At 38.6% G+C, this 23,394-nt stretch overlaps 3 protein-coding genes across 3 annotated transcripts; all 3 read left to right on the plus strand.

Annotated features, from left to right (window-relative positions):
• Positions 1 to 2,075: 2,075 nt before the first annotated feature.
• Positions 2,076 to 3,856, plus strand: LOC113357912 (laccase-7-like). The gene is made up of 4 exons (XM_026601411.1): positions 2,076 to 2,280; positions 2,367 to 2,495; positions 2,635 to 3,600; positions 3,690 to 3,856. The coding sequence occupies exons 1-4, from the start codon at positions 2,076 to 2,078 to the stop codon at positions 3,818 to 3,820; spliced, it is 1,431 nt and encodes a 476-aa protein (XP_026457196.1). The 3' UTR covers positions 3,821 to 3,856.
• A 5,572-nt stretch (positions 3,857 to 9,428) lies between these two features.
• Positions 9,429 to 10,812, plus strand: LOC113312157 (tRNA (cytosine(34)-C(5))-methyltransferase-like). Its single transcript, XM_026560913.1, has 2 exons — positions 9,429 to 9,678; positions 9,769 to 10,812. The coding sequence occupies exons 1-2, from the start codon at positions 9,481 to 9,483 to the stop codon at positions 9,859 to 9,861; spliced, it is 291 nt and encodes a 96-aa protein (XP_026416698.1). The 5' UTR covers positions 9,429 to 9,480; the 3' UTR covers positions 9,862 to 10,812.
• A 646-nt stretch (positions 10,813 to 11,458) lies between these two features.
• On the plus strand, positions 11,459 to 23,132 carry LOC113312142 (tRNA (cytosine(34)-C(5))-methyltransferase-like). Its single transcript, XM_026560898.1, has 9 exons — positions 11,459 to 11,473; positions 11,791 to 11,873; positions 12,044 to 12,300; positions 12,390 to 12,445; positions 15,305 to 15,390; positions 15,515 to 15,607; positions 15,718 to 15,954; positions 22,667 to 22,774; positions 22,991 to 23,132. The coding sequence occupies exons 3-9, from the start codon at positions 12,104 to 12,106 to the stop codon at positions 23,024 to 23,026; spliced, it is 813 nt and encodes a 270-aa protein (XP_026416683.1). The 5' UTR covers positions 11,459 to 11,473; positions 11,791 to 11,873; positions 12,044 to 12,103; the 3' UTR covers positions 23,027 to 23,132.
• The last annotated feature ends 262 nt before the right edge of the window (positions 23,133 to 23,394 follow it).

Here is a 23,394-nt window from a genome sequence, read left to right on the forward strand (position 1 = left end):
CACTTTAGCGGTCACAACCATGTCTTCTTCACCTTCGGTCAGACCCCTTTCATCATCTGGTTCATCTAACTCCTTAATCTTGGTGAGTGCCAAGTCAATTTCCCTTTCAAAGTTTCCAAAGACGTCTCGATTTCACACCTTCAATTTCTTCTTGAAATCATGTAACTTCTTTGATAAACATTCACCCGACGTACCTACAAAAGAAAAAAGATTCACACCATTCTTTCATTAAATAAATTATGTTAGTTCCTTCAAGCAAGCTAATTAAAATCGAAACCAAATCCTGGTCCTTTGAGCATAACTGAATGGGAAAGTGACCCGAAAAAGGTCTTTCAAGTCGCTTGAAGTTGATATTTGGAAAATGATCTTCCCATTCCGACGAGAAAAGAAAACAGTCAATTTTTCTCTTCTTGTTAGGTGGTCTACTCCAAGTATACTTCGTATCAGTAAAAGTCAATTCAATAAGGCCCAACTCATTACATAAGTCATCAAAGAATTTTATTGAATTCGAAGCTTATGACAATCCCTTTTCTCCAACATGTATCGTATCTCATTGAAGTATCCCCTGAAACTGTGGATACACGAAATAGGCTCGCCACGTGTCGGACATAGATGGTGGCCGACACTACTCAAACTAATGATAGTGTATAAATTTATCTCCCAAATTAAAATTTTTCCTCTACTCTTGACCTTATATCACATAAAGGCCTCCAATTTTAAATTCGCCTAGGACACTACTCAAACGTAAGTCGACTGTGCCTTTAAGGCTATACTAGATTTGTGCCCGTGATGCGCACCGGGCATATATTTTTTTTTACCTTGGTGTGCGCGGGTCTTCATCCCGCCCCGTGGAGATGTATTTTTGATTTGGCGATCGCGGGGTTTCGGCCCGTTCCGTGGCGATGTATTTTTTAATTGGCGTGCGTGGGCTTCGCCTCGCCCCCTGGCGTTGTATTTTTGATTAGGCGAGCGCGGGGCTTCGCCCCACCCCTTGGAGGTGTATTTTTGATTTGGTGTGGCGGGACAGTTACATTAAATAGGTGGAAAATATGTGCAAATTTTATTTGTTTATTCTTTTTAATTTGGTGTGCACGGGGCTACGCCCCACCCTACGACAATGCAATTTTGATTTGGTGTGCGCGTGGCTTTGCCCGTCCCCGTGAAGATGTATTTTTGGATTGTGTGGAGGAAAAATACATTATAGGTGGAGGATATGTGCATATTTTATTTATTTTTTTGTGGATTTTTCCCCTTTATATATTAATTTTGATAAAATTGCCCTAACATAGTAATCACTCAATATCCAAATTGAATTTGGACTTTCATAAAATTTCAAACACGGTAAGTTATGATTTCCTTTTAAGTTTGTAATTTTTGAACCAATCATACGTTGCCTAGTGTTGTCACATAAATATTGTCACTTCATGAATTCCAAATTGAATTTGGTTTCCTTTTTTTAATCTTTTTTCTATTATTTTTAAACCTATCATACATTCCCAAGTGTCCTCACCAAAAAGCTCGTTTCACAAAACTCAAAAAAGAACAATTTCGGCCAATAGAAATCGAGGATTTCCTCACCGTTCAACATGGGAGCTTTATTTGTCTAGGCCTTTAAATCTTTAGATTTGATAAAGAAAATGGTCGGTATAAAACGAAATTGCTATTTGTCACGCTATATAACAGCTGATTGACAGCAAAAATTGACGTGTCGTGCCACATGGAAGAGATGTTTGTATTTTCTCATCCATGTCTGCAAATAACAAAAACGCAAAAACAGAAAGAAGGAATTTTCTTTTTTCACCGTAAGAAACATTAAGAGCGATTATTTCAAGAAACTCTTGCATTGAAACCTTGCATGAATATCTTCATCATCAAGCATTACCATCAATCCAATTTCTTATAAATGATTATACACTCTGAGTCCAGGGGATTGTTTTGATCGGGTCAGTCTACGACATTTTATTTGTTTTTGATTAATGAAAATAAAATTTATCTATGAAATTGAGATTTATTAATTACATTTGAGATTAAGAAACCAGTTACAGAGAGAAATCACAAACTTATTTTAACTTTCAATGTTTGAAACAGATTTTGGATCAGAGGTACGCAACATCTGTGCTGCTTACAAATTCAAAGTCACTAAACAAGAAGGGACCTTATGGTGGCATGCACACACATCATATATGCGAGCCACCGTGTACGGTGCTCTCATTATCCGTCCAAGGATAGGCCGAAAATACCCGTTCCCTAAACCATATAGAGAAGTCCCAATTATGATAGGTATTCTTCTTTTTCTTCATTTTCCGGTTACGATTCATTTTCAGTTCATTTAAAAGACTAAAATACCCTTCCGGTGAAATTTTCAGGCGAGTGGTGGAATGCCAACGTGATGGATGTAGAGCGGATAGGTATGTCAACCGGTGGTGTCCCAAATATCTATGATGCATACTCCATCAACGGTCTCCTTGGTGATCTTTACCCGTGTTCTAAAAAACGTAAACACATACAATATTTATTGTGATAAAATTGTTGGTGCAGGCTAGTTTCTCTGGTACATCACCCAGTGACTTTACCACTGAAGTCAATTTTGACCAAAATTAATGTTTTTGTTTTGGCAATGGCGTCATCCAACAGATACATATAAGTTGAAGGTGACACCTGGAAAAACTTATCTTCTTCGGATCATCAACGCTGCACTCAATTCTCAACATTTCTTCAAGATCGCAAATCACAAGTTTACAGTCGTCGCTATTGATGCCAGTTACACAGAACCTTACCGCACAAGCATAGTCGTAATAGCTCCAGGCCAAACAATGGACGTTTTGATGGAGACTAATAAACCCATGGCAGATTATTACATGGCAGCTCGTCCACATAATAGCGTAGCAGTAGCTGGTCCGTTTTCCGACGACACAATCACCACCGGAATAGTCCACTACATCGGTGGCCCAACCAAAAATTCAACAGCCAAAATGCCAATCCTACCAGCCTTGAATGACACCGCAACAACTCACAAATTCTACACCAATCTGACAGGTTTAACAACCTCGCGGTTCTTCGTTCCGGTTCCGCGTCACCCGGATGAGAAAATGTTCATAACCTTTGGACTGGGAATCAGCGTCTGCGGAACACCAAATGGTTGTATCAACAGTCCATTCAGACCTATGATTTCATTCGCCGCCAGTATGAATAACCACTCGTTCGAGCTCCCTACCAGTACGTCGATGTTGGAAGCGTTTGCTAATGGCGTAAAAGGAGTTTACACAGAAGATTTTCCTGACCATCCACCACTGAAATTTGATTACACAAAGGCTAACCTGAGCAGTTCGCTGTGGATGACCGAGAAAAGCACGCGGGTTAAGAAAGTGAAGTTCAATTCGATAGTCGAGATTGTGCTTCAGAACACAGCCTTGCTTACTCCTGAGAATCACCCAATGCATCTTCATGGTTTCAATTTCCATGTTTTGGCTCAAGGGTTTGGGAATTACAATAGCAAGAAAGATATGAAGAAATTCAACTTTTTTAACCCACATGAAAGAAATACGATCGCTGTTCCGACTGGTGGATGGGCTGTTATCAGATTCCGAGCAAATAATCTAGGTAATTCTTTTTTTATTTTACGTTGCTGGAAATGAGTAATTGCGTTATATCTTTGGAAAAATTGATCTTCAACTGATGGTATTGTGTAGGTGTATGGATGATGCATTGCCACTTGGATGTTCATATGCCGCTTGGTCTTGCAATGGCATTCGTTGTCGAAAATGGACCAACACTGTCGACCAGGCTCCCTCCACCGCCGGCAGATCTTCCTCGTTGTTGATAGTTTTTCTTTTTTAATTCGATATTCGGAAGCTGTTGATTGATTTATTTATTTTTTGTTTCAAATGGGAGTGATGTGTCGTAGGATTTGCTTGATTGATTGAGTTTGTAACATTGTTGTGTGTGGTACATAATTAGCTTTATTTTTTTTATTTTCCCAATTTATCCATTAAAAATGGGATAAATTGAATAAAATAAGGAGAAGTGCTCTTGATTCAAATGTTTAAATAAACTTATTTCAAGCTCTATGGCTACATGCCTCGTAGTGAAATAACCTTCAAGGAGTAGGCTAAATATATCCTTCCCAGAGTTTTTATTGAGATAAATGTCAATGAAAAAATTTGGGCCACATTCCAGTCAACATGGGAAAACAAGAACCCATCAAAGTGAAGCTATTTTTTGAGAAACTGTCCAAAGTATTCTATAAACATTATAGAATTCTCAATCACCCAAAGAGAAAACGTGTCCCTCATCAACATTTTCGCAAAACCATACAGGACATCCAAATTGAGGAGTTAGAAGAAAAAGAAGAGAATGAAGCTTTTGTAAGCAATAACAAATGCAGCTTTCAAAGCCACATCAACCTACTTGCTCAAAAAACCACAAAACTTTCAGCCATGAGAATCTGGTAAGTCCCAGTTTGATCAAGCAGCTTCTCAAACAACTGTTGAGGTAGCTAATTTATTGAATGGAATTTCAGCCCCAAGCTTCAAGTTAGGAGTCTTAATTTAGGATACCTTGCTCGAAAATGAAGATGTACATTAAAAAAGATAATTATCTGAAGAGGAAGAGATGTCACCAACACCAAATATACAAAGAAAGAACATGAAATGATAATGGCAGGGTGTTCAAAAAGACAGGTAGAAAATCAAGCATCTTTCGATTTTTCCATGGACCTTCTGAGGTGGTGAATTTTGTGACAAATCCTAACGCTGCTTTCCAACTAGTAGACCACACATCATTTGCTGGACCACCTCCAGGATTTGGAAACTTCAAGAAGCATACTAGACCAACAAGAAGAACTCATCTGACAAAAGTTCAAGGGAGGGTCTCAGCTGAAATGCCTCAGAAGCACAAAGAAAAAGAGTAGACAGGAAACTAATGAGGGGGCATTTTGTAATGGTAAACAAGGAAAAACTACCCCTTGGAAACTCAAAACTATCAATCACAGAAAATGGGGAGGGAGCAAGTCAAGAAAGAAGCACTGATATGAATACCAGAGATGCAATCTCAACAGAGGGTGAAGGAAGCATGCTAGACTCATATAAGAAGACTCAATTAAGTTTGGGAGTGGAAAGAAGAGAATAAGCATGAGGAGGACAAGAGAAAATGTAAAACTTTCTACTAAATTGATGAAAGCAATGCTACAAATCACAGCTCAAAGGGAAAGGAAAACGAAGGAAAAAATTATGACAATGGACTTTGAACTGAGTCCTTCTCTCAGACTTCCACATCAATTGTATCAGAAGAACTTTGAAAGCCAAGAAAATATCCAAATGATTCCATCACACGATAATCAATGCACTCAACTCCAACACCAAAATCTTATGCACTCACCTGTTAAAGCAGTTCAAAGCCATCCTAGCATCCCTCCAGCAAATCTTCTCCCACCTTCCACATCTTTACCATCTGAGATTCAGATACAATGTCTTGCAACTGAAATATCAACTGGCACACCTTCCTCCGCTGCTATGGGTATTGGATCCTAGCAGAGAGAAACTTCAGATGCATGCCCTTAAAAGATGCAACAAAGCACAGGATGAGAATCATTTGGATTTTCCCTCAAATGGGTGTGATTTGTTGTAGGATTTGCTTTATTATTTGAGTCTGTAACCTTGATGTATGTGGTACATAACTATCTCTAGACGTTTTTATTTTTGCAATTTATCCATAAAAATGAGATAAGTTGAATAAAGGAATGAGAAGTACTCTTGATTCAAATGTCTAAATAAACTTATTTCAAGTATCAATTGTCATATTTTACTACCATACTATAAAACCCATTCATATTTTTTTCAAATAAAAAAGCTAAATCGTCCAATATATCGAAATATTTATATCTAATAATTAGTAACATGCAACAACAGTAACAACAACCTATAATCTTTACAAAAGATTTCGATGGTCCAATATAAAAACAACACAAAAAAACCGACACACACAATATGTATGATCCTTGATAAACTCCCGAAAGGTGGGTCCACTGTTTCGGAAAAATCGTGAGAGGGTGATTTTTCGGTTGTTTTCAGGGCGGTTCGTTTAGAATTGCTGTAATCTTTATTCGTGAACATTGTAAGATTTCTTCTCTATCTCATTAATAAATTTTAAATTGGGCATGACCATTATCACCTTGTAGTGCGGGAGCTGGGATATCACAGACCACACCAAATATCATATTTCACCATGTTCTTTTTTTTCTTTTGGATTATATGCAGAAGTAGGCCTGGTCTGGACCCTCACTTTTATTTCTAGGCCACTTTTTTATTTCTTGCAAAATTAGGCAAGTTAAACGGATAACATCCACTTTAACCATCTCGGTCAATTTATCGCGTTGACTAGTCAAATTATTGTCAAAATCTCGTGTAAAGAGATCTCGTGGAGGTGGTTAGATTACTAAAATGTCCTTCACATGAAAACCCTTCAGAGAGAGGTCGATTTACATTGTTTCTTCTTCCTTCTTCTCTCTAGTTCTTCTCTCTGGTTCATCTAAATCAATTTTTTTCTGCTAAAATCGAGAGATAACTTAGGGGTATGATTGATCTGAAGAGTTTGGCTAATGTTTTGATGCTCAAATTAGTGAAGAGAGGATTTGGAATTAAATTAGGGTTTCACTGAAAAGATTTGTGGGAAGAAATTGATGATGGTTCTGAAATTGATTAAACATGGAAATTCGAGAAAAAGGGTTTGATAGAAATTGAGAAGCAAAGTAGATTAAGGTTCGGTTTGTGAAGAAAGTATTGATGGTGTTTGGATCTAATATGAGGAGAATCAGAGACGGGTTTCTTCTATAATTGAGTATTAGATCGATGCGATTGAAGAGAGAAACCAACATGAACTGATGGAGATGCCATTGGCCGGGATGTGATTTGCTGTTGTGCTCGAATTATCAAGAAGAAGAGGTTTTGAAGATGGGTACTGGTAGAGATTATGAGATGGTAATGGTGGTGAATTGAGCAAGGTTGAACTGTGAACAAGAGATGCGTACAAAAATAGAAGAAATGATTAAGATGTGGTGATTCAGAGTTAGGGTGAATCTGAGGAGAAGCTTTTTAATGAAGCAATCAGCAGTTGTGTTGATGAATAGAGATGGGTATGACTCATCTGGTGAATGGGTTTGAGCTCGATGGGAATTCAGGTGGGGTTCTTGTTGGATTAATTACAGCATCAGAAGAAGAAGATGGTGGTGCTACTAATTCACAGTTCGTGATGGCCTGGATGTAGATATGGGTGTTGTGTATAATTTCACAAAAGATTGAAACCGAAAATTACAGGAATTAAGAAGATTGGGTTGCTCCTAGATTTGATTTTGGTTTGTGTGTGACTGAGTTCTGATGGTAATTGGTGCTGGTAGTTGCATTTGAGAAAGAACAACACAGGGTATGAGTTTATGTTGTCGAGATATGCAGGGGTTGCACTGCAAGAATGGTTGCAGTCTCAGATGGTGCTGGTACTTAGAATTACAGGTGGTATTGAGATATTGTTGGTGGTTGTAGCTCATGACAGTGAGGCATGAGGTGAGTAACAGAGAAAAGTGTGCAATTGGTGTTGAATGAGCAGATGGGTTCTTGAGTTGGTAGGTGGTTTGCAGCGGAGTGATGCCGTGGTGAGATGAATTAACAAGAGCTGAGGGCAAGCTGTAATTGCAGGGTTGTAACTGAAGTTGAAGCTGCAAAAATGATGAGATTACAAGGCTGTAGAAGGTAGTGAAGGCTGTTGAAGGTAGTGAATTTGATGTGGTGATAGTTGGTTGAGGTGTTGCAGCTGGTAGAGATTGAAGACTGTATATGTTGTCCATTCTAGGAGTTGCTTCTCTTGAGCTTTCTTCGGGCGCTATACAAGGATGATATGTATCCCACTTGAAGTGTCCAAGGTAAAGAAAAACTAAAACCTTATTTTTGAAAAGTCCAACCCACATTTGTGTAACCACAGATTTGCTTGATGTCATATTGAGTGCATTGCGTCATCTTTGTCTCTTGGAGCATAATTATTGGAGGTCTCATTAACTGAATCATTTTGTGGACAACTGTTCTTCTAATGGAGGAATTGAGTCCTCTCACATTCCAGTCTAGGATTGAAAGATTCATGAAGAACCATAGTGTCCCCTTGTTTTGACTGCTCTTTTAGTTGTTGGTGAGTGTATATCTATCACAGTCACTCCAAGCCTTTTCCATTCAGTTTTTAGCTTTTTTGACACAACCTGCTGAGATGTTGCTGTATCTTTAAAGGTTGAGTCTACTTCCTCAGATAATTCACTTATATATGACTCAAAACCAGGTGGGTAAAGTGGAGAATACGATGATGATGAATCTGATAGAATATTTTCTTCAATGGAGATCATAAAAGAATCTTCTAAACTCAACATAGGTACAGACCTTTGCTTATGTTCATGAGTAGTGATACCTTCTGTTCCAGCAATTCGGAGAGTATTTTGTACTGCAAAATCTTCTTCAGGGAGAATTTTTGTTGGTAGGATGGGTATAGGTTTCAAAACTGGACCTGCATAACTTTTTTGAGTGATTTGGCATTGCGTTGAAACCTAATCCTAGGTGTACACCAAGTTTGTTTCATTGGGGACTGTTGATGGTTGGATGTTGTTGAAGCTGCAGTAAGGTTGCTGTTGATTTAGGTCTGTGAGTGGATTGTGTAGGCATGAAGCTACAGGTGATATTGGTCTAACGGCGATGAAATGGGATTGTGCAGTAGTGCCACTTGTCAAAATGTTGACGTGTACAGAGTCCACATGACATATTCGAGTCCAGGTGTACCAAGTCCATGCTGACTTAGTCGAGTTAAATCAGTGACACAGACTTGAACGAACGATTCAAAGGACTTTTAGGTCTTTTTAGTTACACTTAACGGTGCTAACTTTCCATCCATTACTTTTGGTCAAAACTTGCCTAGTCTAGCAATAAATAAAAAAAGTGGCCTAGATTTGAAAAGCACCAAAAAAACAGGCCTATTTCTGTAAAAATCCCTTTTCTTTTTTGGTCTTGACACAATCCACAAGGTTTAAGAAAACACCCAGAACCTTAGAAGAAAAACCAAAAAAAAAAAAAGACTACTGTCTGTAATAAACTTTCTATTCCTATCCTCTTCACGAAAATTATTCATCTCACTATCAAAACTGTCAGAACCAATGGTAAGAAATTTCACCATGTCCTTTATCAATGCCGAAGCCGATATTTCTGTTGCCGAGAGTCATTCGCCTCGGCACCAATAACAACTTGTTAGAACAAGGCATGGCCCAAACAATGATTCTTCCCTCAAAATGGGCACGGGCCGCGCGGCACTAACAATATGAGGCCACGATCGTGACCGTTAGATTCAATTCCCGAATCAACAAAAATTGAATTAAAAACTGAGACCCAAAAACCTCCGATGAACCTTAACCTCTCTCTATCCCTCTCTTCTCCGGTTTCAGCAGAAGAAGCAACAGCAGCCATGGGTGGAGTAGGAAGAGGTGGCGGACAAAAGAGAGGAAGAACACAGAGAAAACACTTTAAACAGACCAGAGAAAACGTTTGGAAGAAAACTAGATCTGATACTACTAACAACAATGATAATAACAATGGTGAAAATCATCAACCAGGGTGGGAATCTTTTGCTAATCAGAACTTAGCTTTTGAAGCTTATTACAAAGTAAGAAGAAACCCCTTTGATTGTTTTTTCTCTGATTCTTATTGATTCATAGATACATGGTTTTAATTTTTGATTTGTTTGGTTTATTAGGAACAAGGTATAGTGAAGGAGGAGGAATGGAAGGTGTTTATGGATGTTCTTCATAAACCATTGCCAGCTGCTTTCAGAATCAATTCTAGTTAATTTTAGTTTTGATTCTTGTTTTTAGATTGATTTGGGGTTGCTTTGATTTGTTAGTGTTTTCATGCAAGTTCAAATTAGGGTAGGGTTTAGACTTTGGATGAGTTAGTAAGTAGCATGTAAGGTTTAAGGATGAATCCCGAACATATGGAAGATTGACCTGTATACCCTCTCAACCAAAACAACAACTTGAACATGGTCAGACCTGTACGCCTTCTCAAGCTTGTGAATTATTAGCCGCAACTGACATGTTGTGTGATTCTGTGGCTTCTGTTGCCTTGTCATTCCACTACACTGAAATTAGAGCAATAATAGTCATATTGCTGATCCGTTCTGTTGTTAAAGGACCAAAATCTTCTATCTCTTTGCTACATTGATAAAATCGAAAAGCTTTAGAAATCTCATCCAGATATCTCTGTATGAAGCGACACTACTTGTAAATTTGATGAATAGAACCTGCCTGAGTAGGAATGATTGAAGAATCAGGTATCTGTGATTTGTTAGGATCTGCTATACTTGTTTCACTTCTGTTGTTTTCTTTATTATGTTTCCTGTTTTGTCACTTTTCTTTAGCTGTTCAACAGCTTCATGTTTATGAATTTTCGTATCTTCATTCTCTTCCAAACGATTTATTTCATCTTCTTCTTCCTTCTTCTGATTATAGACCTCCGTAAATGAAGATACACTTCCTTTTGTTTCTTCACTATCTCTGCATAAGCCCTTTTCTGTTCGTCACTTATGTCCTGCAATCTTCGATATCTATATAACATTTATAAACAACATTATTTAAGCCAAACACGTAATAAGATTATGACAGTTGAAGACAATCAGAGGACTGATCCATTACCTTTACAGTGTTATTGTTATCTTAATATATTGGATAACAACTTCTATTTCTGTGCAATTAAAAAATTTAATGCTTTTTCGGTGTTGCACTGTTGCTGATGTTTTTCGATGTTTGAAATTTGTAGTGGACAATTTTATGAGGATATTCGTTTGCAGCTAGAGAATGACTTTATGAAAACTCTTGAGTTCGAGGTGTGTATATTTACTTTATATAAATTTAAATGCATCTACTGCAGTTTTGGCTTGATGCTTGAGATGATTTTCTTCTTCTTGGCAGGTGGCTGATGGTGATGAAGGGATACCTGTCAGACCATTACCTTGGTATCCTAATAATATGGCTTGGCATTCGAATTTTTCAAGAATGCAGCTACGCAAGAATCAATCTCTTGAGAGGTAAACCATGATGTCTTATACGTCCGTGATACTACCTTTTCAAAATGGTTTAACCTGGAAGTTTTCAATTGAGATTAGTCTCCCTTGTTCAGTATTCTGTAATCATTACTTTGAGGTACATAATTAACAGCTGATCATGTCAGGTTTCATCATTTCTTGAAGCAAGCAAATGATATTGGAAACATAACACGACAAGAGGCTGTTAGCATGGTGAGCAAATGTTTTCAAGTTCATTTGCTTATGAAGTAGTCTATTCTAGTTACTGAGTAGTATTCAGGCTCCTTGGAGAAATTATCTGCTCATTGGTTCGCTGCTCTTTTTGCTTGTTATTCGTGAACGATTACTTGCTAACAAGGTGATATTTTGGGTGAGACAGGTACCCCCACTGTTCCTGGATGTACGCCCTGAACATTTCGTACTTGATACTAAGTTACTTTTGTGTCCACACTCTTTGTGAGATTTGAGTTATTTTATCGACAGTCCTTGCTTAGCTTTATATGCATAAACTATAATAACACAATTTGTGCCTCTCAAGTTCTCGAACACCATTCATACCATGTTGCTACAAGCATGTCAGACCAAGATCAGTCACGTAGTTCCTAGATATTTGCTGCAAACTTGTTGATGCCGATTTTTTATAATGAGTTTTTGAAGATTCTGACTTGGATTGACTGTTTTGTTTTACGATATCAGTGTGTGCAGCTCCTGGCTCGAAAACGTTCCAATTACTTGAGATAATACATCAATCATCCGACTCAGCACTGCCTACTGGACTGGTCATACTCTTTTCTCAATCAGCTCTCTCTTTTATTTCTTATATTCATGTTTTTGCTTTGTCAGCTGAATCTGGATAGACTTTTGCCAGCCACCTACTGTGATATTTTAAATATACTTACCTCGCTGCTCTTTGGGGTTTATGGCTTCTTGTTATTTTAATTTCGTTTAGGTTATCGCTAATGATGTGGACGCCCAAAGGTGTAACCTTCTCATTCACCAGACCAAAAGAATGTGTTGTGCCAACTTGATAGTTACCAACCATGAGGCTCAGCACTTTCCAAGCTGCAATTTGAGCAAAAATGGCTTAGACACATCTGAATTTGGAATTCCAGATATCAGTCAACTCTTGTTTGATCGAGTCTTATGTGACATTCCATGCAGTGGAGATGGAACTCTTCGCAAGGCTCCCGACATTTGGAGGAAGTGGTTGTTACTTACTCGCATCTTGTATTTTCTCTTTTACTCCTTGTTACCTTGTTTTCTTTTTGTTGAGAAAAGTTTCCATTTATATCCAGGAGTGGAGGTATGGGCAACGGAGTGCATCGCCTTCAAGTGCAGATCGCTATGCGTGGTATAGTTCTTATAAACAACACTTGGGAATTGAAATTTATTTGCTTCGTTACAACCTTATCAGTTATTTTATTTATTTATTTTTGAAAATCTGGAACGCATCCAACCAAACCTTACAAGGGAACTATATCAGTAATATGACCCATTTATAGGTTAATGCTTTATGGGTGTTTCACATAATTGGCTCCTGGCAGATTTTCGTCTTCAATATAATTGTACCATAATCATAAGTTTCGTATCAAAGTGAATCTCCGCTATTCCAATTTCACCAGATTCGCTTATGACCACATTGTGTCATAACATAACCAGATGCTTGTGCTGATGTGTATTTTTGCTCTACATCAGCTTATATTCGTATATATGCTCCATTTATTTTCTTCAGATTCTGAGGAGATGCGGGGGATCTGTTGAACTTCTTGATGTTTCTACTGAGCTCCCTCAGTTGGTCCGTCGCCCGGGAATTAAGAGTTGGAAGGTTGATTTTCTTATACCTACGGTTGCTGTTAGTGTACTCTTGTAGATAGAGATTCCTGGATATTTGATGTAGCTATATAACTGATACTATGTATGATTGACAAATGGCAGGTCCGTGATAAGGGTGTATGGTTAGCTTCTTACAAAGATGTGTCTAAGTACCGCAGAACAGCCATTGTGCCAAGCTGAACATACAAGTGCTCCAATTACTCATTTATAAGTATTAAAGTATTTAAATTTGATTTTTTTTTCATTAAAATATATTTCAATTTGATTTTTTTCATTAAATTCGTTATTGTTGCACCTGGGAAACTCAGTGTCAGCATGGGAAAAGCATGAATACCATGCCGGAAGGTACCAAATCGGCATGGTATTCATACTTTTACCAGGACGATACAAAATACCCCCAATTTTGAAATTGTAAGTACACTATCGGCACAGAATGTTCATTATCGAGCGTACCGGTAGTACTGCCGGCAATGTACATTGTAACTTACTATTTCATACAAATTTTTTTTATATGTTTTTGTCCTCAAATCGACACGGTACACTTGGGATATCGATCATGCCGGCAAAAACAAGTTTTGGGATGAACTTTCTTTGCTATGTTCCGGGACCATATTGAAATTTTTACTAAAAAGTTTCATTTTATGATTCTAACCCGGACGGATTTTTAAAACAACAACACTTTAAATAAGATTTGGTATCATGTACCTCCTCAATGAAGCTATTTCTTTTTCTTCTTGTTGCTCAACAACAATTCAATTTAACCTATGTTTAAGAACTTGTCGGAATTTAATTTTAATTTTAATTTAAATGGAAGGCATGATCCTAAAGGGTATTTTAGTATTCCCCCACCCTACACACAGAAAAAAAAAACACACCCCTTAACATAGAATATTAGATGAGGTTCGTAATTTATATCCCCGGTTGGAAAAAGTGTCCCAAAATTGCGGGTTCTATTTTTGTAAAAATCCCTTGAATTTTTATTAATGGAAAACATCCAACATCCTATGACACAAGATTTGGTCAAATCCAAAAAAATATCACCTTATTACTCTTTAATATTCCCCAAAATCATCATCTTAATGACCCTTTAATGTTTGATTCCCAAAAATATTATCAAGTCTCTGGCTCTCTCCTGCATGGAGGCTGCAGCAACTCTAATATATAAATATGAATGAATATAATCATGACTTGGAAGAACATTACAAAGTCTTTTTTAAAAACACTTCTAAAGCAAAACATGAGTCCTCCAACATTCTCATTACTGTCCCTCTTTCCGATCTTCATTGTTTTTCTTTCCAGCTGCTTTGATAATCATTACGTAAATGGTGATTTGATCAGTGATGTATGTAGGAGTGCATCGAGAAGTGATCCACGACTAAAGTATGATTTTTGTGTTGCATCTTTTTTAGAAAACCCTGCAAGTAAAGATGCTAACCTTTTGGGGCTTGGAGAAATATCGATTCAAAAATGTCTACAAAATGCAACTTCTATTCAATCGAATATCTATAAAATCTTGGAAGGGGGAAAACAAGGACCAGATCTAAAGCCATATGTAGAGCCTCTAGAGACTTGTTATTTGGGGTATGCGGTTAGTATAGATTTTGTTAATGATGCTATCGAAGGTTTTGAAGCTAAAGATTATGGTACAGCTAATAAGTTCATGAGGCTTACAATGGGTGCTGGAACTGGTTGTGAAAAAACTTTTAAGAAAAGTGGTGTGCGCTCAACAATGACCAAAATAAATGGTGATTTCGTTCAGCTTACTAAAATCTCTCTTGCCATTATTCGTATGGTGAAAAGATAATTCTCCGGTTATTGAGACATGTAATTTTGTTCTTGAGCTTAATTAAAATTAAATAAAATTTCATAATATAACGTGTTTGGATTGATCAACTTAGGCAATATTCATGAGTAATGCAATATCACTCTTAAATCAAGAGCTAGTTTTTTTTTTTGATGGCCAAAAACTGAAATTTATTCGCTTCTTTACAACCTTCTCAGTGTTCTTTTTTTAATCTTTTCGCAAATATGTAACGCATCCAACCAAACCTTGCAAGGGAACCATATCGGTAATATGGCCCATTTATAGGTTAATGCTTTATGGGTGTTTCACATAGTTTGCACCTGATCGTCTTCAATAAGAATTGTACGATAATCAAAGGTTTCATATCTAAGTGTTACCTAGCTATTCCAATTTCTCCAGACTCGCTTATGATCACATTGTGTCAAGACTATAAATATAACCAGATGCTTGTGCTGATGTATATCTTCTCTACATCAACTCATATTCGTATATATGCTCCCTTCCGTCAAACTAAGAATCTGATAGTGTACTTTTTCCATATTTCCCCAGACTTATTCTTGTAGTTCATTGCAGGTATTGCTTTGCTTAAAGTAGGTGGAAGAATGGTATACTCAACCTGTTCGATGAATCCCGTCGAGAATGAAGCTGTGGTTGCTGAGGTAATGGCGAAGCTACTTATAAGGAAATTACAGATGCTACAGGCGTTTTTTTTCTGCTACCGTATTATATTTGCCTAATTCATTTTTCTCCTCACGCATCCTAATCTCCATTTATTTTCTTCAGATTCTGAGGAGATGTGGGGAATCTGTTGAACTTCTTGATGTCTCTACCGAGCTCCCTCAATTGGTCCGTCGCCCGGGAATTAAGAGTTGGAAGGTTGATTTTCATATATCTATGATTGCTCATAATGTACTCTTGTAGATAGATATTCCTGGATAGTTGATGTAGCTCTATAACTGATACTATGTATGATTGACAAATGGCAGGTCCGTGATAAGGGTGTATGGTTAGCTTCTTACAAAGATGTGTCTAAGTACCGCAGAACTGCCATTGTGCCAAGCATGTTTCCTTCCGGTCAAAGCTTTGATGCCGAAACAGTGGTTCCTTCAGGGTTAGATGAAAACGTGGTTCCTCCTAGCAATGACAATGACATGGAGAATGTAGATTCTGATCATGTCAACGAGCAGTCCGAGATCCTTGTGAGTCCAACTGATGCTTTGGAGATTGTGAACACCATTAATTTGGTAGCACAACCAATTGAAACACATGATAAAGTACTGTCTATAACAAAATATAGACTCAAATCATGAACGAAATTAAGTGCAATGAAATAGAAATCAACACAAGCATATACGTGGTTCGACAACGGAATGTCTACATCCACGGGTGAAAAAGAGTTAAGGTGTTTATTAAGATTGTTGGGTTACATTGAAGGAGCTTCGTCAATTTCTCTGTGAGTAATCAATAGCAAGAATAGAAAAGAGAAATGAAATAGAAGCAGAACCCTCCTCTCTCTTCCGCCGACCAAGCCCCCACTCTAGACCTAATCGTTTTGGTTTATAAAGGGAAAATATCTTCTGGAGAATTACTCTTCTATCCTTAGCTTAGGATTGAAGCTGTGTTGGGGTTGATATGGTGTGTGCTGCTGTAGTCTTGTGTCCAGCTGCAGCTTCTAATCATCCTCCATGTGTCCATACAGATTATGGTATCTACAATTTGCCCCTTTTCTTGAGGGTCGATGATAAGCGATCCTTAAGAAAAATTCCTCTCACCATAATCGTTCATGCTTCGGTTGTTGTTTCCTTCGGCCGCTCCTTGTCGAAAGGTTCTGCATTCTTATCGTACTGGTACAAGCACTCTTCGTGGCTTGTTCTTTGTCGGTATTTGGCATTGACATTTTCAATACCCGGCTTGGTGCTTGTCCGTTGCATGCTTCAAGTTGAAAATGCTTTGTAAGGCCGGTTGAGCAGCAACAACCTATACATCGTAGCGTCGACAACTTTTACTTCACAACACCCTATTATTTGGGGTCACAGGACCTCGTAGGATTACTCAAATTTATCTGGCACAAAAATGTAAGTGGACGACATTTCTTATCAGTTTTTTTTTGTATTATAATAAATAAGGTAAATTCATCTTATGAGCAGTAACAAATTTATTAAGTATTTGTATGGTTTGATCTTGCCCCTGCATTGTGGGGAATCGTAAATCCATTGTCGCTGAGGTAAGATGAGTGTTTGAACCTGTCACCCCGTTGGCCAATCTCGGGCCAGGAGATTACCGAACGGTGGGGGTTGAAAATCTCCCGGAGACGTGGTGTAAAACTGAATGTTTTGCAAACACCCGTTCCGCTGAGCTTCCAAAGGCATGTCATGTTGGGCATCTCTTTCTTATGGAAGCCTTCCCCTGGTCGTACACTCATAGACGCTTATGGGGGAGTCCGGAGAGATCGCGTGTGAACGCTTTACCCAGTATGAAGATATGAGACCGGTGGTGCTTGCCCCGGTTCTCCATTATATGCATTAGTATCCAAAAACATATCCAATTTATGGAAATGTATGCATTATTCAGAAATGAAATGTATCAAATGCATATAACAATGTATGCTAATATAAACAAGACGCAAGGAGTATGAATATTTGCAAACTCTTTAGTTGTGTGTATGCCCCCTTTTGGTTTCGGAAGGTGGTTCTTGAAGCTTGCGAAAGCAAAAGTATCTGCTCTAACGTAGGATGCTTAGGCTGTCGAATTTGAGATGCCCCTTGAACTGTGCTTTTGAAATGATTGCCCCGAAGAAGTATTTATTAACTTCTCCGTTGCTGTCACTTTTTCTCTATTGCAGTTGCCAAAAATCATGATTTGCTGGAGATCTGTAACAACCAGCACATGCTTCTGTGTGTATTGCCGTCGGGCATCTTTGAGTGAAAAAAGTTTCGAGGTTACAATAGAAGGCTGTTTACTTGGCATCCACGTGAGATATTTAATCTCATATTGTATTACCCGCTCGTTTTAGGATCGGTCCAGGACAAGAAATTATTTTATTTCTTGTGCTTCAAGATACTCGTTAGTAATACCAACATTATGAAATTATTTAATTTCAATTAGCAACTTGAAAACCGCCAAAAAGACCTCGAGAATGACCTTTGTTTATTGATTGGGTTAAAATTATTAAACCCCAAGGACACTTTAGGAGCTTGTAGGGAATCGTATTGTCATCAACATGCATCATCGGAATTTAACCGAAGCTATATTTTCGGAGTGGGGCCGACACCATATTGGCCAAGCTTCTTATGCTTCTCAGTAGTTAACTAGTGCGGTGTCTGGAGCAATAATCATCGTCTTCAGCAAGCATCATGTCTGCGCTACTTCTCGTTTATTGTACAGACGCCTTCGTCTTCGAATCGTCGTTGCAAATCTTTGCACTCTCCATTGGATTATGCATCGTTGATGTCTTTGGAGCATCCCCACCGGATTTTGGATCATCGTTGTGACTGCGAAAGAGATATCTTCCTATCTCTGTGGTAAGGGATATCTTCATTCACGAAGATCATATCTCTTTTTTAAGGGATATATTCATTCATGAAGATATGAAGTTCAGGGAGATTGCTCCGTAAACATTGACCGTCCTGCTCGACCATCATATTCTGGATCATAGTTGTGAGCCTTTGGCTCATTGTTAGTCTTTGGATACTTGAAATAACGCAAAATGGGATGCTGAAGAGACCCTTATCATAAATCATGTGAAAATACGTCATCACAACAACCTCCTTGTTGTCATTGCATGATATATTAGACTTGTCTTATATAGACAACGAGACAATGAGAGCTGTCTTATATATTAAACATATTGCAGATTCTCTAGCTCTCCTCGTCCGAGTGGCGTCATCGGAGTACAGTCTGTATGCATCATAGGGCTGAGCTGAGCGCCGGGCGAAGTCTTCTCAAGTTTGCTTTCAGCATCATTATTGGAATGAAGATCGAAGCTGGGAAGAAAACGTAGGTACACCATCGCTGAAGTGGGGGAATGCAGGTACATCAGACTCGTGCTTCGTCGTTAGAATTGGCATCTTTATGGCATCGTAATGGTGCCATCGATGGCATCCAATTTTGCGTATGAACGAGGTTCGTACTTTGCGTATGAACGGAAGTATAAGAATCATTCTTATAAATAATGAAGCATCAGCTCTCATATCATCATACTAAGCATTGATGCTTAGTTTAAGGCAAGTCCATCGTACTGATACAAAGCTTTCGTCATTCGCTTCGTAATTTGAAGGTTTTGTCATCAGCTTCGTATTTTGAAGCTTCGTCCTTAGCTTCGTGTTTTGAAGCTTCGTGTTTTAAGGCTTCGTGTTTTGAAGCTTCGTGTTTTGAAGCTTCGTGTTTTGAAGCTTCGTCCTTAGCTTCGTGTTTTAAGGCTTCGTGTTTTAAGGATTCGTGTTTTAAGGCTTCGTGTTTTAAGGCTTCGTGTTTTGAAGCTTCGTCCTTAGCTTCGTGTTTTGGAGCTTCGTCCTTAGCTTCGTGTTTTGAAGCTTCGTGTTTTGAAGCTTCGTTAATTATGATGACGCGTTTTGAAGCTTCGTGTTTTGAAGCTTCGTCCTTAGCTTCGTGTTTTGAAGCTTCGTGTTTTGACGCTTCGTCCTTTAGGGTGCTGTTGGTTCATCTTCATGAACTGACTTCCTCCGTAGCTTTACTGTATATACACAACATTGCTTCTTTTCATCCTTTGTGAAGACTGTGTCCGCATTTGATTATTCTTACATCTTAGCAACAACACTAGGCAGCGGATTCAGGTCGTTTTTATCTTGAATTGCAACATTTAGCTTGGTGTCTTGCTGCTCTGGAAGGTACTCAATCCAGCCGTATCATCTACTTGCCTAAGAATGGAGAAAAAATAAGTTGATTTTGAGTTGGAATTGTGACTTCTCTCGAGTGGTTCTTCACTATCATAGCTTGGTGATCTTCAGCTTTGCGTCGATGAACTTTGGATATTGTAACAAGACTCTAGCTCTTCGTTTTCACAGATCATTGTCGTCGGACCATGGATCTTCGTTTGGTGTTGCACCGGTTTTGATCGTTAGTAACAAAATTTCACACCACCATCATTGGATTTGTTCTTAGGATATAGTATCATCGTTCCCAGAATTTGCATAGCGGCTGTACTGCAACATTGGGTCGGACGGAAGCTAGATGGGAAATCGGAGCTGAGCTAAGCTGCATGCGCTTTGTAATCGCCATATGAAGACTTCGAATGACTCCACAAACTGAACTTTAGATTCTAGGATATCTTGTGCATTCCAATATAGGGTTTGAACAACATGGCATGACAGTAACTTTCGAAGATTACTTGAACTGCAAATTCTTTTAGTCGTACTCCACCGTTCTTTTAGCTTGGCGATCTATCTTGCTTGGAAGCTACGGCATCGGATTAGGGGATCGTAGCTATTGTCCGAGTAAGGGACCGAAGCTGCGTCATCGGGGTTATCAAAGTCATCAGATTTGTTCTATAGATACTTCTGTCTTTGAACTTGCTTGCACCATCGGGTGGCCTTTGGTTGGTAACTAATCCTTTGTGTCAGGACCCTGCACTTGGATCGCCAGCGGGATGTTGGTTGATGTGAGCAGCTTGAATGTCAGGTGACTTGTACGTCTTCATTGTACTACCTTTTGGATGTAATGATACTCCTCCTCAGAGATTATGTACCTACATAAAATCAGAATTGAAACAAAGGGTCTTTTTGCTTGGCTTGATCGTCCCAGGACTTTGCTTCATCGGCACCAGCCCTTGCCTCTTTGACTTCGGTATTTGTATCATCGTCATCAGCATCGTCGGTTTGCTCACACCTTTTTCATTAGTGACGTCATCCAGCTTTGGTCCATCATCTTCGTATTTTGGCTCTTCATTTTCGGCCTTGGATCATCGTGGCGAGGCTTTGTCTCTTCGTCATTGGAATTGAGACATCACTGCAAGACTCGCATCTTCGGCATCAGTCTTTGTTTCATCGTTATAGTTTGCGCCAACATCGTCGTCGGACTTGAGCTGTGCTAGACTTGGGTTACGTAGAGGGACTTATATGTGCACGGACCAAGCTTTGAATGCCTTCGTCATCCACAACCGACTTTAGACCATCACTGCAAGACCTTGTACCACCTTCGTCGTTTGACTTTGTATCGAGTGGATGATCGGGATTGCATATTCAGACCAAGCCTGCGTTGTCAGACTAAGACTACATCTTCGGACCAAAACTGAGCTTCGTTTTCGCAAGACTCTGCACCATCGTCATCGTTGGCCTCCAACTTTGGTTCATCTGCGCATAACCTTGTCTCATCGGCTGACTTTGATTTGTCTGCATGAGGATTCATATCATCGGTCTTCTTGCATTTTTTGTCATCCTGGTTGGCCTTGGCTTTTTCATCTAGCTTTACAGTCTCGTCTTGTTTGTAGAAGAATCATCGGCGGTTAGCATGTACGAAGCATCTATATCATCGGCGCCGCAGGCTTCGGATAATTGCAAGTTGCTCGTACGTCGAGTCATACTTGGTTCATATTACAACATTTCTGCACGTCGGCTTTTACAGCTCCAAATTTGCAGCAGCAGTGACGATATCTTGGCTTCATGGTGGCTTAGCTATATCTTTCCACAACGACGGGTATTTGTTGTGAGTCACAAACCTGCATAGAGAATGAACACGGAAACTTGGACTGACTGAATCCATTAAAGTAAATGTATCACGATATCAGCTTGTATACTTCGTTTTATTTGCATGTCAACTGCATATTTTGGTGACTTTGTATTTCAGGTAGCCTGTGGGATACCATCGATGGCAGGGTTAAAAATTAAAGCGAGGCTATGCTCGTTTCAAAACGAAAGCAACAAGAGTTTTTATAAAATGATAAGGCCAAACAATACTGGGTTAGAAACCAACATCGCTATAAAAAACAAATCCAAAGATTGGGTAGCGATCAAATCTAAACATGACGGTTCCATGAAAGGTTGGAGGTATACTAAAAAGTTGAATACAAGGCTGGTTTATCATTAGGAAACAAATCTGAAAAGTTTATATAACATCTTAGCACCTCAAAAATCATTCAATACGCAGGAACAAAGCCATGCATCAAGAGCAAATATTAGGCCAAAGTTGTGTTTGGGTAAAAATGTACTGAAAAGATGAGGACCCCTTATAAAGACCCAGGAAAAAATACTCATCAAGATACTCGAAGAGTTAATAAAGGTCTGCATATATGATAATCTAAGTAAAATAGATTTTTGAAAAGAACCAAGTCCAGAAAAGAGATTCTTGAACCATTTCCATGAACAGTAAATTGAAAATTTGTAAAATTGAATACCGATTTCAGAGATAAAAACTTAAACAGTAACAGATCTGGAACAACAGGTAGGATAAATCCTTTACCCATTGCCTGATTCTAGCGCCAAATTGTGAACACCATTAATTTGGTAGCACAACCAATTGAAACACATGATAAAGTACTGTCTATAACAAAATATAGACTCAAATCATGAACGAAATTAAGTGCAATGAAATGAAATAGAAATCAACACAAGCATATACGTGGTTCGACAACGGAGTGTCTACATCCACGGGTGAAAAAGAGTTAAGGTGTTTATTAAGATTGTTGGGTTACATTGAAGGAGCTTTGTCAATTTCTCTGTGAGTAATCAATAGCAAGAATAGAAAAGAGAAATGAAATAGAAACAGAACCCTCCTCTCTCTTCTGCCGACCAAGCCCCCACTCTAGACCTAATCGTTTTGGTTTATAAAGGGAAAATATCTTCTGGAGAATTACTCTTCTATCCTTAGCTTAGGATTGAAGCTGTGTTGGAGTTGATATGGTGTGTGCTGCTGTAGTCTTGTGTCCAGCTGCAGCTTCTAATCATCCTCCATGTGTCCATACAGATTATGGTATCTACAGAGATGGAGGTTTCAGATCTCCCTCTAGAACGTTGCATGAGGATAGTGCCCATGATCAGAACACTGGAGCTTTTTTCATTGCAATTCTTCAGAAAGTATCCCCTCTTCCTGGTAAGCTCTTCATTTTATTGGTCATTATTAGAAAATATTAAAAATGAGATATGAATTCCTTAGACTTCGTATCGTATGTCAACATCCTCCCAGTGTGTTAATTGTGTATTTTCCTTGCAATGCACCAGCATCACATTTATATTAATGTATGTTTACTTTTAACTGCAGTATAAATTCGATCTGTTCATTACGTTTGATTCCATTTGTATATTGCAGCGGTTTCAAGTTCCACCAAACCGAAGGAAACTTTAACAAACGGGAATCACAAGTTACCCTTGAAGGTATCAGATGAGGTACCCAGAGAAACTAATAGCGCAGAACCATCCGCTATATCAAATGTGGAATCATCAGATGGAAAAACAGAGGTTGGTGCTACAGGACTTAATTCTCGTGAGGTAGTCGAAGAAGAAAATGAGAAAGAACACACAGAGAATGTGAATGCAGAGACGGACACTAAGAAAGCTGGAGGTAACCGGAGGTTGCAAAATCAAGGCAAGTGGAGAGGTGTTGATCCAGTTGTTTTTTTCCGGGAGGACACTGTTCTTAGTAGTATTAAGGATTTCTATGGAATCAGTGATTCATTCCCATTGAATGATCACCTTGTGACGCGAAATACTGAT

The sequence above is a fragment of the Papaver somniferum genome, chromosome 1, assembly GCF_003573695.1.
Source record: "Papaver somniferum cultivar HN1 chromosome 1, ASM357369v1, whole genome shotgun sequence".
NCBI lineage: Eukaryota > Viridiplantae > Streptophyta > Magnoliopsida > Ranunculales > Papaveraceae > Papaver > Papaver somniferum.

What these genes read in the sequence shown, in the direction of transcription:
- LOC113357912 (XM_026601411.1), top strand. Translation starts at nt 2,076, where the DNA reads ATGTTTGAAACAGATTTTGGATCAGAGGTACGCAACATCTGTGCTGCT. An exon ending in AGAAGTCCCAATTATGATAG is followed by an intron (nt 2,281 to 2,366) that starts GTATTCTTCTTT and finishes TGAAATTTTCAG; the next exon opens with GCGAGTGGTGGAATGCCAAC. An exon ending in TTACCCGTGTTCTAAAAAAC is followed by an intron (nt 2,496 to 2,634) that starts GTAAACACATAC and finishes GTCATCCAACAG; the next exon opens with ATACATATAAGTTGAAGGTG.
- LOC113312157 (XM_026560913.1), top strand. Translation starts at nt 9,481, where the DNA reads ATGGGTGGAGTAGGAAGAGGTGGCGGACAAAAGAGAGGAAGAACACAG. An exon ending in CTTTTGAAGCTTATTACAAA is followed by an intron (nt 9,679 to 9,768) that starts GTAAGAAGAAAC and finishes TTGGTTTATTAG; the next exon opens with GAACAAGGTATAGTGAAGGA.
- LOC113312142 (XM_026560898.1), top strand. Translation starts at nt 12,104, where the DNA reads ATGTGTTGTGCCAACTTGATAGTTACCAACCATGAGGCTCAGCACTTT. An exon ending in CCCGACATTTGGAGGAAGTG is followed by an intron (nt 12,301 to 12,389) that starts GTTGTTACTTAC and finishes ATTTATATCCAG; the next exon opens with GAGTGGAGGTATGGGCAACG. An exon ending in ATGAAGCTGTGGTTGCTGAG is followed by an intron (nt 15,391 to 15,514) that starts GTAATGGCGAAG and finishes TATTTTCTTCAG; the next exon opens with ATTCTGAGGAGATGTGGGGA.